The sequence below is a fragment of the Jaculus jaculus genome, chromosome 20 (assembly GCF_020740685.1).
Source record: "Jaculus jaculus isolate mJacJac1 chromosome 20, mJacJac1.mat.Y.cur, whole genome shotgun sequence".
In the NCBI taxonomy this organism is placed as follows: Eukaryota; Metazoa; Chordata; class Mammalia; order Rodentia; family Dipodidae; genus Jaculus; species Jaculus jaculus.
The window spans coordinates 22,869,743-22,882,902 of NC_059121.1; the positions used below are offsets into that span (position 1 = coordinate 22,869,743).

At 47.6% G+C, this 13,160-nt stretch overlaps 1 protein-coding gene across 1 annotated transcript in view; it reads left to right on the top strand.

The window, feature by feature from the left end:
* Positions 1-11,842, top strand: part of LOC101614128 (chondroitin sulfate proteoglycan 4-like) — a 62,215-nt gene extending 50,373 nt beyond the window's left edge. The window contains exons 8-10 of the mRNA XM_045138989.1: positions 2,708-2,877; positions 8,716-8,899; positions 9,644-11,842. Of these exons, the coding sequence (XP_044994924.1) occupies positions 2,708-2,877; positions 8,716-8,899; positions 9,644-11,685 (2,396 nt within the window). The 3' untranslated portion in view covers positions 11,686-11,842. The remainder of the gene's footprint in view (positions 1-2,707; positions 2,878-8,715; positions 8,900-9,643) is intronic.
* The last annotated feature ends 1,318 nt before the right edge of the window (positions 11,843-13,160 follow it).

Genomic DNA, 13,160 nt, shown 5'->3' on the forward strand with positions numbered 1-13,160 from the left:
CACGGAGACTCCGGGTTCACACATCCTCCGGTCCCCGCCGTGTCCAGGCAGCATGCAGTGTAATCGTCAGGGTTCTGTAGAGGAACAGATCCGACAGAATGAAGTGTCCTAAAAGGGAATTTGGGGGTGGGACAAATGGCTTAGCGGTTAAGGCACATGCCTGTGAAGCCTAAGGACCCGGGTTTGACTCTCCAGGACCCATGTTAGCCAGATGCACAAGGTGGCGCACGCGTCTGGAGTTCGTTTGCAGTGGCTGGAGGCCCTGGTGTGCCCATTCTCTTTCTCTCTCTCAAATAAATAAATAAAAAATACTTTTTAAAAAAAGGGAATGTATTGGATTAGCTTATAGCAGTCCAACAAGAGCAGCTTGCAGGCCTGAGTGTCAAGGAAGCCGGCAGCTGCTCAGTCCACGAGGCTGGCTGCCTCAGCAGTCCCCATCCGGCAGTGAAGGTCTGGAGGCGTCCTGAGGAGCCCCTGGTCTTCAGTCCACACTGGTCATCAGTTGATACTGCTCTTCAGTCCACGCTGGTCTTCAGTCCACACTGGAAGGCAGCAAGCAGCACCGGCAGCCGCGTGGGGAGGGATTCTTTTCTCCCAGAGCCCCCCTCCAAGAGGGGCTGTCCACTCTGAGGGAAGGACTTCCTCCTTCAGTTAATCCTTCCTGGAAGCAACCTCAGAGACCCACTCAAGAGAAATGTCTGTAGGCCTGGAGGGATGGCTTAAGGTGGTTGCCTGCAAAGCCAAAGGACCCAGGTTTGATTCCCCAGAACCCATGTAAAGCCGGATGCACAAGGGGGCACATGCATCTGGAGTTCGAGTGCAGCAGCTGGAGGCCCTGACACTCCCATATTCTCTCTGTGTCTGTCTCTTAAAAATACTTTAGGAGGGCTGGAGAGATGGCTTAGCAGCTAAGCGCTTTCCTATAAAGCCTAAGGACCCCTGTTTGAGGCTCGATTTCCCAGGACCTATGTTAGCCAAATGCACAAGGGGGCGCACGGGTCTGGAATTCATTTGCAGTGGCTGGAGGCCCTGGGGCACCCATTCTCTCTCTCTCTCTCTGCCTCTTTCTCTCTCTGTCTGTCGCTCTTAATGAATGAATAAAAATCAACAAAAAAAATTAAAAAAATACTTCAGGAGCTAGAGAGTTTGCTTAATGGTTAAGGCACTTGCCTATAAAGCCAAAGGACCCAGGTCCGGTTCCCCAGGACCCACGTAGAGCCAGAGGCACAAGGGGACGCGTGCATCTGGAGTTCGTTTGCAGTAGCTAGAAGCCCTGATGTGCCCATTCTCTTCCTCTCTCTCTAAAATAAATGAAACATTTAAAAAGAAATGTCTGTGGATTCCTAATCTGATGAAGTTGACGCAAAACTTATCCATCACATGCCAGTATCACGGACCCTGGGAGAGGTATCATGCTTGTTCAAGAGCCAGCCCCACGCCCCTACAGATTCCTGTTTCTTGTGTTCTCAGCAACACACAATGTGCTTTTTCTCTGCATATCCTGAGCCAAGCCAGAACTCACAACTGCCTTGCTGTGGTTTTTTTTTTTTTTTTTTTCCTCCAGGGATCGAATAGACATCCAGACCCGAGTCAGGCAGTAACAGTGTAATGGGGGAAATTGGGGTTCTGGGGTGCTTCCTGGAACCCCAAGCCCTGAGTTCCTATCTGGAAACTAACCAAAGAATTGGCAATTCCAGATTCAAGAGAATGATTTTTTTTTTAAACACCACATTTTATTCAGATTTTACCAAGGAGTGCGGAAAGGGGAAGGCTGAGAGGTAAGGAGATAAAGTGGGGAGAAGAGAAGTACCCCACGTGGAGCCCAAAAGCCCATGTGGGCCACGTGTAGTTCAGGTGACCAGATAGGGATCTGGGGGGCGGGGAGCTTGGAAAGAAAAAGGAAAGTTCAAGGAGCTCCTTCCACGCAAGGAGCTGGAGGGGAAAAAGAACCCACGTGGAGAGTAAGTTAGGCTAGGGGGACCTTGTGGGAAAAAACTTACCACAGTGGAAGTTCCCAGATGATCAGATCAGCGACCGAGAGCTGCCCTTCCCTTGGCCCAGGTGGACCACGGGCACAGCTGACTGGTTAGGACCAGGGGCTGTCTCGGGAAGAGATTAGCTTAACTTGATCAGCCAAAATGTTTAAAGCCTATGAAAGACCTCCCTCCTAGGAGGAGTCCTGACTGTGGAAAAACAGTTCTTTGGAACTAGCCAAAAGTGAGAAAAACGTTCCTGCCCTTTTTACCTTCAGGGGTCTAGTCACCCTAACTCCCTCTCCCTTTCAACAGGAGCAAATCCTGCCCTCAGAAAGACATCTCGGGGTGATCAGTAAACAGCCCCTCACAGCTCAAATTCAATTTAGTGCACCAGTCATAACCATGCATTTTCCAGGTGGGTTTTCGGCGGTCTGTAAGGATTGTTCTAGGGTAGCTGGCAGCCTTTCTACTCTACCTGCTTATTTGCATTTTTACTTATTTTAAAAAATTATTTATTTATTTGAGAGAGAGAGAGAGAAAGAGGCAGATACAGAATGGGCGTGCCAGGGCCTCCAGCAAAAAATGAACTCCAGATGCATGTGCCCCCTTGTGCATCTGGCTTACTTGGGTCCTGGGGAATTGAGCCTCGAACCTGGGTCCTTAGGCTTCACAGGCAAGCAGTTAACCGCTAAGCCATCTCTCCAGCCCTTATTTGCATTTTTAAATCTCAGGTTCCACAAAGCCTCTTTCATCTCACGACCTGCAAGCTGTGACCAACGATGACAACCCGGGAAACAGAACAGTCACCTTTACAATTGTGAGATCCCCTAGACTCGGGAGGTTGCTGAGAATAAACCCTGACAACTGCACAGAAGACGCGTCCGTGTTCACCCAGGACCTGGTGAGTCCCATGTCTGCGCTGGGCCACGGGCGGGCCTCTCGGTTGCCCTCATTGTGCTAAACCAAGTCGACGTGCCCACTGCCTAGGCAAGTCTTCCTTTCAGGCTGGGCTGGTTTTAAAACAAGGCACTTTGAAGGAGTTCTACGTGAGACACAATTGCCAGGCAATACTGTGAGTTTAAACTCCGCAGCTAATATAAAAAGGATCCTTTAAAAAGCAATCCAAACTGTGTGTACATTTATACTTAATCTATTACATTAGCAGTTAAGACACTTGCCTGCAAAGCCTAATGACCAGAGTTTGATACCCCAGGACCCACATCAAGCCAGATGCACAAAGTGCCGCATGCATCTGGAATTTTTTTTTTTGCAGTGGCTGGAGGCCCTGGTGCACCCAGTTTTCTTTGTCTCTCTCTTTTTCTGTTTGTCTCTCTCTCTCTCTCTGCTTGCAAATAAATAAATAAGAATATTTAAAAATATTTGTAACATTATACACATTGTTTAATATTACAATGACGTGTGCATGTGTGTGTATGAGTGTGTGTGTAATATATCTAGAGCCCAGTGTTTCTGACTTCATTTGTGTGGTTTTTTAAAATTTTTTGTTTATTTTTATTTATTTATTTGAGAGTGACAGACAGAGAGAGAAAGAGGCAGAGAGAGAATGGGTGCGCCAGGACCTCCAGCCACTACAAATGAACTCCAGACGCGTGCGCCCCCTTGTGCATCTGGCTAACATGGGTCCTGGGGAATCGAGCCTTGAACCGGGGTCCTTAGGCTTCCCAGGCAAGTGTTTAACCGCTAAGCCATCTCTCCAGCCCTCATTTGTGTTTTATTACGCACTCCACCATTCATGCACCTTCTTATTGAAATGAATGAGCCCTCAAGTATTTCGGTATCCCAGCCAGGAATTGAGTTGACCAAACATATTTGCATATTTGTTATTTCATTTTATAAAAGCTTGTGTTTCAGGCTGGAGAGATGGCTTAGTGATTACGGTGCTTGCCTGAAAAGCCAAAGGATCCAGGTTCAATTCCCCAGGACCCATGTAAGCCAGATGGACAAAGTGGTACATGTGTCTGGAGTTCATTTGCAATGGCTGGAGGACCTAGCACGCCCATTCTCTTTCTTTCTATCTGCCTCTCTCTTTCTCTTGAATAAATGAATAAATAAGATTTTTTTTTTTTTAAGTTTGTGTTTCAAAGCTGGGCATGGTGGCGCATGCCTTTAATCCCAGCACTTGGGAGGCAGAGGTAGGAGGATTGCCATGAGTTCAAGGCTACCCTGAGAATACAGAGTTAATTCCAGGTCAGCCAGAGCTAGAGTGAGACCCTACCTTGAAAAAGGAAAACAAAACAACAACAACAAAATAAGTTTGTGTTTCCAAATAGAATTCTTAAATATCTCTTCCTCTAACTCACCACTAACCTTCCTTTTTCCATTCAGAGACACTGGATCTGACAATTTATTTGGCTTTATGTGGTTAAAGAATTAAGAACCCACCCCCCAAAAAAATACCCTGAAAAGGCCAGGTGTGGTGGCGCATGCCTTTGATCCCAGCACTCGGGAGGCAGAGGCAGGAGGATCACTGTGAGTTCAAGGCCACCCTGAGACTACATAGTGAATTCCAGGTCAGCCTGGGCTAGAGTGAGACCATACCTCAAAAAACAAACAAACAATAATAATAATAATAATTAAAAAACCAAGTTCAGAATAAATGACAAGAGTAAATTGAAGGCCGGTCCTTAGCCTGTAAGCCATCTCTCTAGTTTGTTAGGGTTGGACTTTTGCTGTGCAGTGTCTTGGCCTCTGGATGTATTTGAGGGAGCAGTTCAGGAGCCCCAGCCTTGACTGTAAACCTGCAAAGAAGAAGTACAATGCAGATGCTTTCTGGAAGACAGGGAAAAAGTATTAGGCTGAAAACTACATTGTGTGGCAGAGTTGAATATTCCCAGATGCATTAAAACATGCCCAGGGTCAGTCTGCCTTTTGAATACTAACAAGAGTGATATTAGTCAAGGCTGGAGGGATGGCTTAGCAGTTGAGGTGTTTGCCTGCAAAGCCAAAGGACCCAGGTTCGATTCCCCAGTACCCACATTAACCAAGTGCACAAGGGGGCCCACATGTCTGGAGTTCATCTGCAGTGGCTGGAGGTTCTGGCACACCCATTCTCTCTCTCTTCCCCCCTCTTTCTCTGTCAAATAAATAAAAAAGAAAAAGATATTATTCACATAAGGGTGTAACAAATAAATTATAACTGTGATCATTGCAAGCATTATTTGTAATTACTTTTGATTACAATATCTGTGATATTTTTAGATCAATATGGTATAAAAATGCTTTCGTGGATATAGTAGCCAGGATGTACTAGGTTTTGTTGCAGTAATAAACAACTCCAAAGTCACAGTGGCTTATGATAACAACAGCTCTGTCTATCTTACATTGTATGGGAGCCATGGTGTTGCAGTGAGGTTCACATTGCTGATAGAAATCTTGCAGCTGGGCTGGAGAGATGGCTTAGTGGTTAAGCGCTTGCCTGTGAAGCCTAAGGACCCCGGTTCGAGGCTCGGTTCCCCAGGTCCCACGTTAGCCAGATGCACAAGGGGGCGCACGCGTCTGGAGTTCGTTTGCAGAGGCTGGAAGCCCTGGCGTGCCCATTCTCTCTCTCTCCCTCTATCTGTCTTTCTCTCTGTGTCTGTCATTCTCAAATAAATTAGTTAATTAATTTAAAAAAAAAAAAAGAAATCTTGCAGCTAAGAGCAGCTTGTGGGGAAAAAGAGGTTTATTTTGGCTCATAGGCTCAAGGGGAAGCTCCACAATCGCAGGGAAAACGATGGTATGAGCAGAGAGTGGACATCACCCCCTGGCCTACATAAGGTGGACCATAGCAACAGGAGAGTGTGCCAAACACTGGCATGGGGAAACTGGCTACAACACCCATAAGCCCGTCCCCAACAATACACTCCCTCTAGGGGCTTTAATTTCCAATTGCCATCAGCTGGGAACCTAGCATTCAGAACACCTGAGTTTATGGGGGACACCTGACTCAAACCAACACACTTGGGTTGGCCATGACCTATTCTCTTTGCTTTCTTTGTTTCAGAATCTCTTGATAGAAAAAACATTTTCTCTTGGGGCGTTTGCTGTGTTTGCAGAGGGTGAGAAAGGAAGGTGGGACTATGGCTTCATTCTAGAGGGTCACTTGAGCGCGTTCCATGAGTCAGAAAAGACCACATGAGCTAGGCTGGTGCCAGAGGGGGGAGAAGCGTGTAATGTCTCAGCAACGAGGCGCTGAAATGATAGGAACACTACACTTTCTTCCATGATGTGCTGACTTGGCAATCAAAAAAAAAAAAAAAACCAAACCTGTAATATTGTAAGTCAAAGTATGTTTCTCTATGAAAACAAGCCTTTCAAACATAACCCATTTGTAAGCAGGCTGTTAATACACGAAACCAACTGCAAAACCCCAGGGTAAACACACTCTTGATTGATTAAAGTCCAGTTATTCTAAGAGTTTAGCGTTTTCCTCTCATAATTCCTTTGGGCTATATGAACCAACAAAGGGTATCCAGAAAACTTATTAGCAGTGACAGGTGTCACCAGAGCAAGGGGCTGTTCACTGCTGTCCACAACAGAGATGGGAGCGGGCTGTGGTCTGGAAATTCTATCAGGGTGGTCCCACAAGTCAAGGGCCGTGAACCAAATAGACCGGGACATTTGTCTCTTCTGCTCCACAGCCCTTTCCTATCCAGAACAAACACCTACTGTACCAGAGGTCTGGTCCATTGTTTTGGCTCAAAGGACAAGGGAAAGGTGGTTTTGTTGTCTACAAAGGCCGTGGGCAGGCTTTTAAAATAAGGCACACCCCTGAGATGAAAACTCCTTTCTCCTGAAAATAACATCTCAGAGATAGTTTCAGTTTGTGAATACAGCAGCCTATGCCTCCAGTACCTTTGCTGTGTGGAGAGAACTTATCATTTAGGAAGCGGGCACCCTGTTTCTGCTTCTTGATCTACTACTGGCTACTAGTGAACAGTACACAGGTCTCTTGGCCTCTAAAATCAGATGTTGGTTAGCAGATTATATATATATATATATATATATATATATATATATATATGGCCTTTCAGCCTCCATTTTCTTATCTTTAAAATGAAAAAAAAAAAAACCAAAAAACAAAAAACAAAACTGTACTGATGATTGTTGGAACCATTTCACATTCACCATAGACCGAGTATTGTTAGCCCTCCAGGTTACTTGTCCACACACACACCTGGATCTCAAACACTAGAATTCACACAACTTGCCCAGAGGTCCACAGCTTTCTAAGCAGTGCAGCCAGGACTTGAGCCCCTGGCCACAGACTCCAGGTCAAGCTCCTGCCAACCGAGCCATGGCTTCCTCCTAAGTGGCTAAATGTGGATAAGACAGTACTAGATGTAAAATGCTCAGCATGAGGCTGGAGAGATGACTTACTGGTTAAGCACTTGCCTGTGAAGCCTAAGGACCCCGGTTCAAGGCTCGATTCCCCAGGTCCCACATTAGACAGATGCACAAGGGGGCGCACGCGTCTGGAGTTCGTTTGCAGAGGCTGGAAGCCCTGGCGCGCCCATTCTCTCTCTCTATTTTCCTCTCTCTCCCTCTCTGTCTGAATCTAATAAATAAATAAAAATAAATCTTTTTTAAAAAAAAAATGCTTAGCACACTCTTTCCTTTAGGCGCCTGGAGATGAAGAGCAATTCTCCAGTAACTGGAAGAGACACAAGACGGAGATGTGTTCTTGCTTAGCGTATCCTAGAGTCCCCTAGCACATCTAGAGATCATATGCACACCGAAGTCAGGAAGCGCTTGGGGAGACGGGGTGGGAGGGAGAGAGAGAAGGACGTGTAGGCCAAGCCTCTTTGAATCTGGCTAGAGCGTAGTCCAAGATTTTTGAAGAGGATTTGAGTCAGTAGGTTTAAACATGACAGGCACAGGTTTCAGGAGGCCATGTAGTGACTCATAGGAGGTCATGATGGCATACCTGCGCAGCCCAGGTGGGGCGTGAGGGTCAGTGGGGCCACTACACAGGCCGCATCAGCTGTCCCTTAGAGAGGTGCTTTCCACGGGGTGGTTGCAGCAGGTGAGTATCCGGATCACCGATGTTGACGGAGGAGAAGCGGAAACTGGTGCTAAGCTGGGCCAAGCCCTGCTTCAAGTATGAGACAGACCAGCTGATGCTCCAACATAAGTGTTTAGGCAGCACACCATTGGAAGGATGGCAAGCGCGGGGCTGGAGAGCTGGCTCAGCGGTTAAGGCGCTTGCCCGCAGAGCCTAACGACCTCAGTTCAGTTCCCCGTTGTCCACATGAAGCCAGATGTATGTCATGTATGTGCGTATCTGGAGTTCGTTTTCAGTGTCTAGAGGCCCTGATGTGCCCATTCTCTCTCTGTCTGTCCTCTATCTCTTTCTGCTTGCAAATAAATAAATAAAAAATATTTAAGAAAAAAAAATCAATATAAAAAACAAGAATGTCAGTCATGCAGGCAAAGGAAGAAGTATGCATAGAAAACCCTGGAAGAATATGAGCCAAAATGTGAGCTCTGGCTCTTTTCAGAATAGCAGCTTATTCTGTTGTTTCAGTGTGCGTGTTGTATTATCTTTTTAAAAATTACATATATGGGGCAGGAGAGATGGCTTAGCGGTTAAGCGTTTGCCTGTGAAGCCTAAGGACACTGGTTCGATGCTTGATTCCCCAGGTCCCACGTTAGCCAGATGCACAAGGGGGCGCACGCATCTGGAGTTCTTTTGCAGTGGCCGGAGGCCGGGGGGTAACTGTTCTGACCCCCTGTCCAGGTCAATGGAGGGCGGATACTATACCAGCACGTGGATCTTGAGAACACAGGATGGACTGCGGAAGATTGTTTCACGTTCACAGTGTCCTCGGCACCGGCAGTTCTGGGTCCTGAAGAGTTCTGCGTTACCATTTCATATGAAATTAACGAGCCTGGCCGCCAGAGCCGTCTGCTTGCAAATGCAGGTAAGGCCACTAACAGATGATCCGTGTCAAAGGAGAAATCATTTGGAAATAAGTCTCTTTTTTTTTTTTTTTTTGTTAGTGTCACCAACCTTTGAAATGAAACTGATATAGTTATTATCAAGTTATAACAAACCATTATTAGATAATAAACTCTGATACAACAAGCCATGGTTGTATAACAAACCATTATTATATATTTTTTAAACCCTGATATAATGAATTATTTCTCTTTTAATTTTTTTTAATTTTTTTATTTATTTGAGAGCGACAGACACAGAGAGAAAGACAGATAGAGGGAGAGAGAGAGAATGGGCGCGCTAGGGCTTCCAGCCTCTGCAAACGAACTCCAGACATGTGCGCTCCCTTGTGCATCTGGCTAACATGGGACCTGGGGAACCGAGCCTCCAACCGGGGTCCTTAGGCTTCACAGGCAAGCGCTTAACTGCTAAGCCATCTCTCCAGCCCATGAATCATTTCTCTACATACCCTCTTCTGTTCTTTCTCATAAGCTGGCTACTATGGTAGCTCTATTTTCAGATCCTCGAGGAATTCTATACTGATTTCCACAGAGGCATATTTGTTTGAAAATTTTATTGTTTTGCACAGGCTAATTCAGTGACTTAAGCAACCTAAGTTGAGTAAGCTAAATAATCAACTAGGAGGTAAATTTGAAGGAGAAAGCTTTATAATCATCGTAAGTTCGAATACAGTGCCCTCTCATTCTTGATATTTATGCCTTCGTAGGAGCTGCTGTCCAGGAAGGAGACAAAGTTCTCATTGACCAATCTAAGCTGGATGCGTCCAACCTCTTATTTCAGCTGACAGAACCTCAACGCCCTTCGTATGAAATCTGGTTCCAGGTTACATCTCTTCCTCGCCATGGGACCATTCTGGTCGGAGAAAGAAATGTAACCCCAGGCAAACCTAACTTCTCCCAGGACGTAGTTAATAAATTCGGAATCACGTACCTTCATGATGACTCCGAGTCACTGGCCGATCATTTTACCTTCGTCGTTTGGCCAAACGCAAAGAGCAAGTCGCCTAGCAAGCCGGAGACAGGCTTTCTCGAGGAGATGTTTAACATCACCATCACTCCAGTGAATGACCAGGCCCCAGAATTAAAGACAAAAGGGCTCCGGTTGAAAGTCCTGCAGGGCAGTAAGGCAGTGGTGGGACCTGAAATCCTGAAAGTGGAAGACCTGGACAGTCCTCCAAGTGAAATCACATACACAATCATCCGCCAGCCTCAGAATGGGTTTTTGGCAATGGCCCACGAGCCCCAAACACCTGCTCAGCACTTTACACAGGCGGACGTTGATAACTGTCGGGTGTGGTTCCTGCAAGACGGAAGCCCGTCCTCGGGGGCATTCTACTTTAGTGCCACTGATGGCAAACACCGCCCTCTCTACAAGCTCTTCCGCCTGGACGTCATTCCCATCTCCATCACCCTCGTGAACCTCACAGACTTGCTCATCCCTCAAGGTGACACAACTGTGCCCATCACCAACGCTCACCTGTCTGCGGTGACCAGTGGGAACAGCTCCCAGATCACCTACAGGATCACGTGGCCCCTCCAACATGGGCACCTGCTGATGGAAAACCGGGCGGTCACCAGCTTCGGACAGGAGGACGTAGATTCAGGAAGGCTCTCTTACCACATGACAGATCTCACGGCCTCAGAGGACAGACTGCAATTGTCGCTGTCTACGTCACACGCCAACCTGACGGGACAGACACTGCGCGTCAGAGTGCAGCCTTTACTGCAGGTGACATCCGACCTGCGGCTCAGCTACAGCGAGGCCCATCAGCTGCGAAGGAAGGACCTGGACGCGACGGCGCTTGCCAACGTGACGCAGAGTGACCCCACGTTTGAAGTCACGACGCCCCCGGCCCATGGGAGACTTGGCCGAAGAGCGGTTGACAGCTGTGGCATCGAAGAGGTCACTGTGTTCACCCAGAGGGACATTGATCAAGGACTCCTGGTGCTGGAGCCACACGCTGTGAATCTAACAGGCACTGACCCTGTGAGCGACTCCTTCTCCTTCTTGCTCAGGGCAGACCGTGTACAGCCAGCAACGGGCTCTCTCTCCTTCACCATCATGCCACCTGACCCGTCACTGCTGCCAGCATTGACGCCCGGTGTCCCGTTATCAGCCACTGGCCAGAACCCCGTGACCTCGGTTTTCTCTCGTGGAAAAGCCATGGCTGCATCAGGACACACAGCACACGTGGACACTACTCAGACCAGATGGCTGGGAGAAAATGCCCGGGGACAGCAGAGGGGCAAAGGGCTCCATGGGGATGGCAAGGTCTCCCCCACCAGCGTCGTGTGGCCACAGGCTGCCACCCAAGTCAGCCCCGGTGGACCCTTTGAGCTCAGCGAGAGCAGCGGCTACTCCTTGGCGGTCCTTATTCCTCTGACAGCTGGGTCCCTCCTGCTGGTCGTGACCGCAGTGGCCTTGTGTGTCTGGCTGCTGGGCTGGAAGAAGGACAAGCCCAGACCTTTGATCAAGCCCCAGACCAGCCTAGAACCCAGGTCTCCAAGTTGTAGGCCAGAAAGGAGTGTTGCCATTCCCACAGTCACAGTGACACCCCTTCTAAGAAGCCCCAGCAGCTCCTCTCCCAGCGTTTTTAGGGCCCCACAATCTGAGCACACGGTCTGTCAGGGGGCTGAACCCTTGGAGCAATGCGCTCCTTGGGAGGCGTGGGCAAACCTGGACCCCAACATGGCCAGGCTGTGCAGACAAACCAACCCCGCCCTGAAGCCCAGCCAGTACTGGGTGTAGACGGAGGCCTCTTGCCTCTCACTGGCCAGCTGGTGAGAGTTACAGGTTCACAGACGCTGGAGGGCCGGAGAGATGGCTTAGCGGAGAAGGCGTTTGTCTGCAAAGCCTAAGGACCCAGGTTCGATTCTCCAGGTCCCACAGTAAACCAGATGCACATGGTGGCACATGCATCTGGAGTTCATTATCAGCAGCTAGAGGCCCTGGCGCACTCATTCTCTCTCTCGCCCTCTCTCTGTCTCTGATAAATAAATAATAAAAATATCTTTAAGATAGACACTGGGATGGGGGGCAGTCACGGGGATGGTTGGCGGAGGGCTCCCACTGTGAGTGAACCTGCGGGAAGTGCAGGAGACCGACTGGATCGTGTCTGAGCATGTGTGCACTGTCTGTCTGTCTTGCCCTCTCTTCCCTGGAGGCTCTAGGTCTGGTGTCCTAATGCAGAAACTGCATTTGCTGCTCCAGAGAACTTGACATTCTGACCTCCTTTGAGGAGATTCACTGAACGCATTGTATGTCACTGAGAACCTTTGACTATTCTGATCTATAAATCAAGAAATATTATTAGAGGTCTTGAGGGACAGAAGTTTGTTTCATGCCTCTTTGGTGCCTCAGGGTGGCTTAATTTCACAGTGAATTGAAATAACAGGAAAATGTGTATTTGAATCGTCAAATTGAGCCCACCATAGTCCAACTCAAGCATTAATTTCCATAGCTGGGAAATGAAGCTATGAGAAGTTTTGTATTAGAAAGCCCTTGGACTACAGATTGCAAGATACCTACCACGAGTCAGTTAGATTGGGGATTGGCAAACATTTTCTGTAATGCGTAGCATAGTAAAGATTTTTAGGATTTTATGGACTCCGCATGGTCTCCGCCATTCATTTTCATTTTTATTTCCTTAACAATCTTATAAAAATGTAAAAAAAAAAATTAGCTCTTGAATTTGGTCCGCATTGGTTTAGGCAATGGAAGTGTTGAAATATCTCCAGTTGCCTTCTGGAAGGGAGCATTTCAAGGGTGGTTCAGCAGTTCAAGGATGTCGTCAAAGACCAAAACCCTCTTCCATCCTCTGTGTTGTAACTTCTTTCCTACTTTAGTTCACGGTGACTATAAGATGGCTACCAGAGCCCCAAGGGAAACAAGCATCAATACAAAAGTCGCCATGGGGGTGGGGGAACGCGAGACCCATTTTTATTATTATTGCTGCTGTTGTTTATTTATTTTATTTCTTTTTAATATTTTATTTATTTATTTACTTATTTGAGAGAGTGAAAGAGGGAGACAGAGAGAGAGAGAGGTAGAGAATGGGCACACCAGGGCCTCCAGCCACTGCAAACAGTCTCCAGACGCGTGCGCCCCCTTGTGCATCTGGCTTATGTGGGTCCTGGGTAATCGAACCGAGGTCCTTTGGCTTTGCAGACAAACACCTTAACCGCTAAGCCATCTCCAGCCCCCTATTTATTTTATCCTTATAA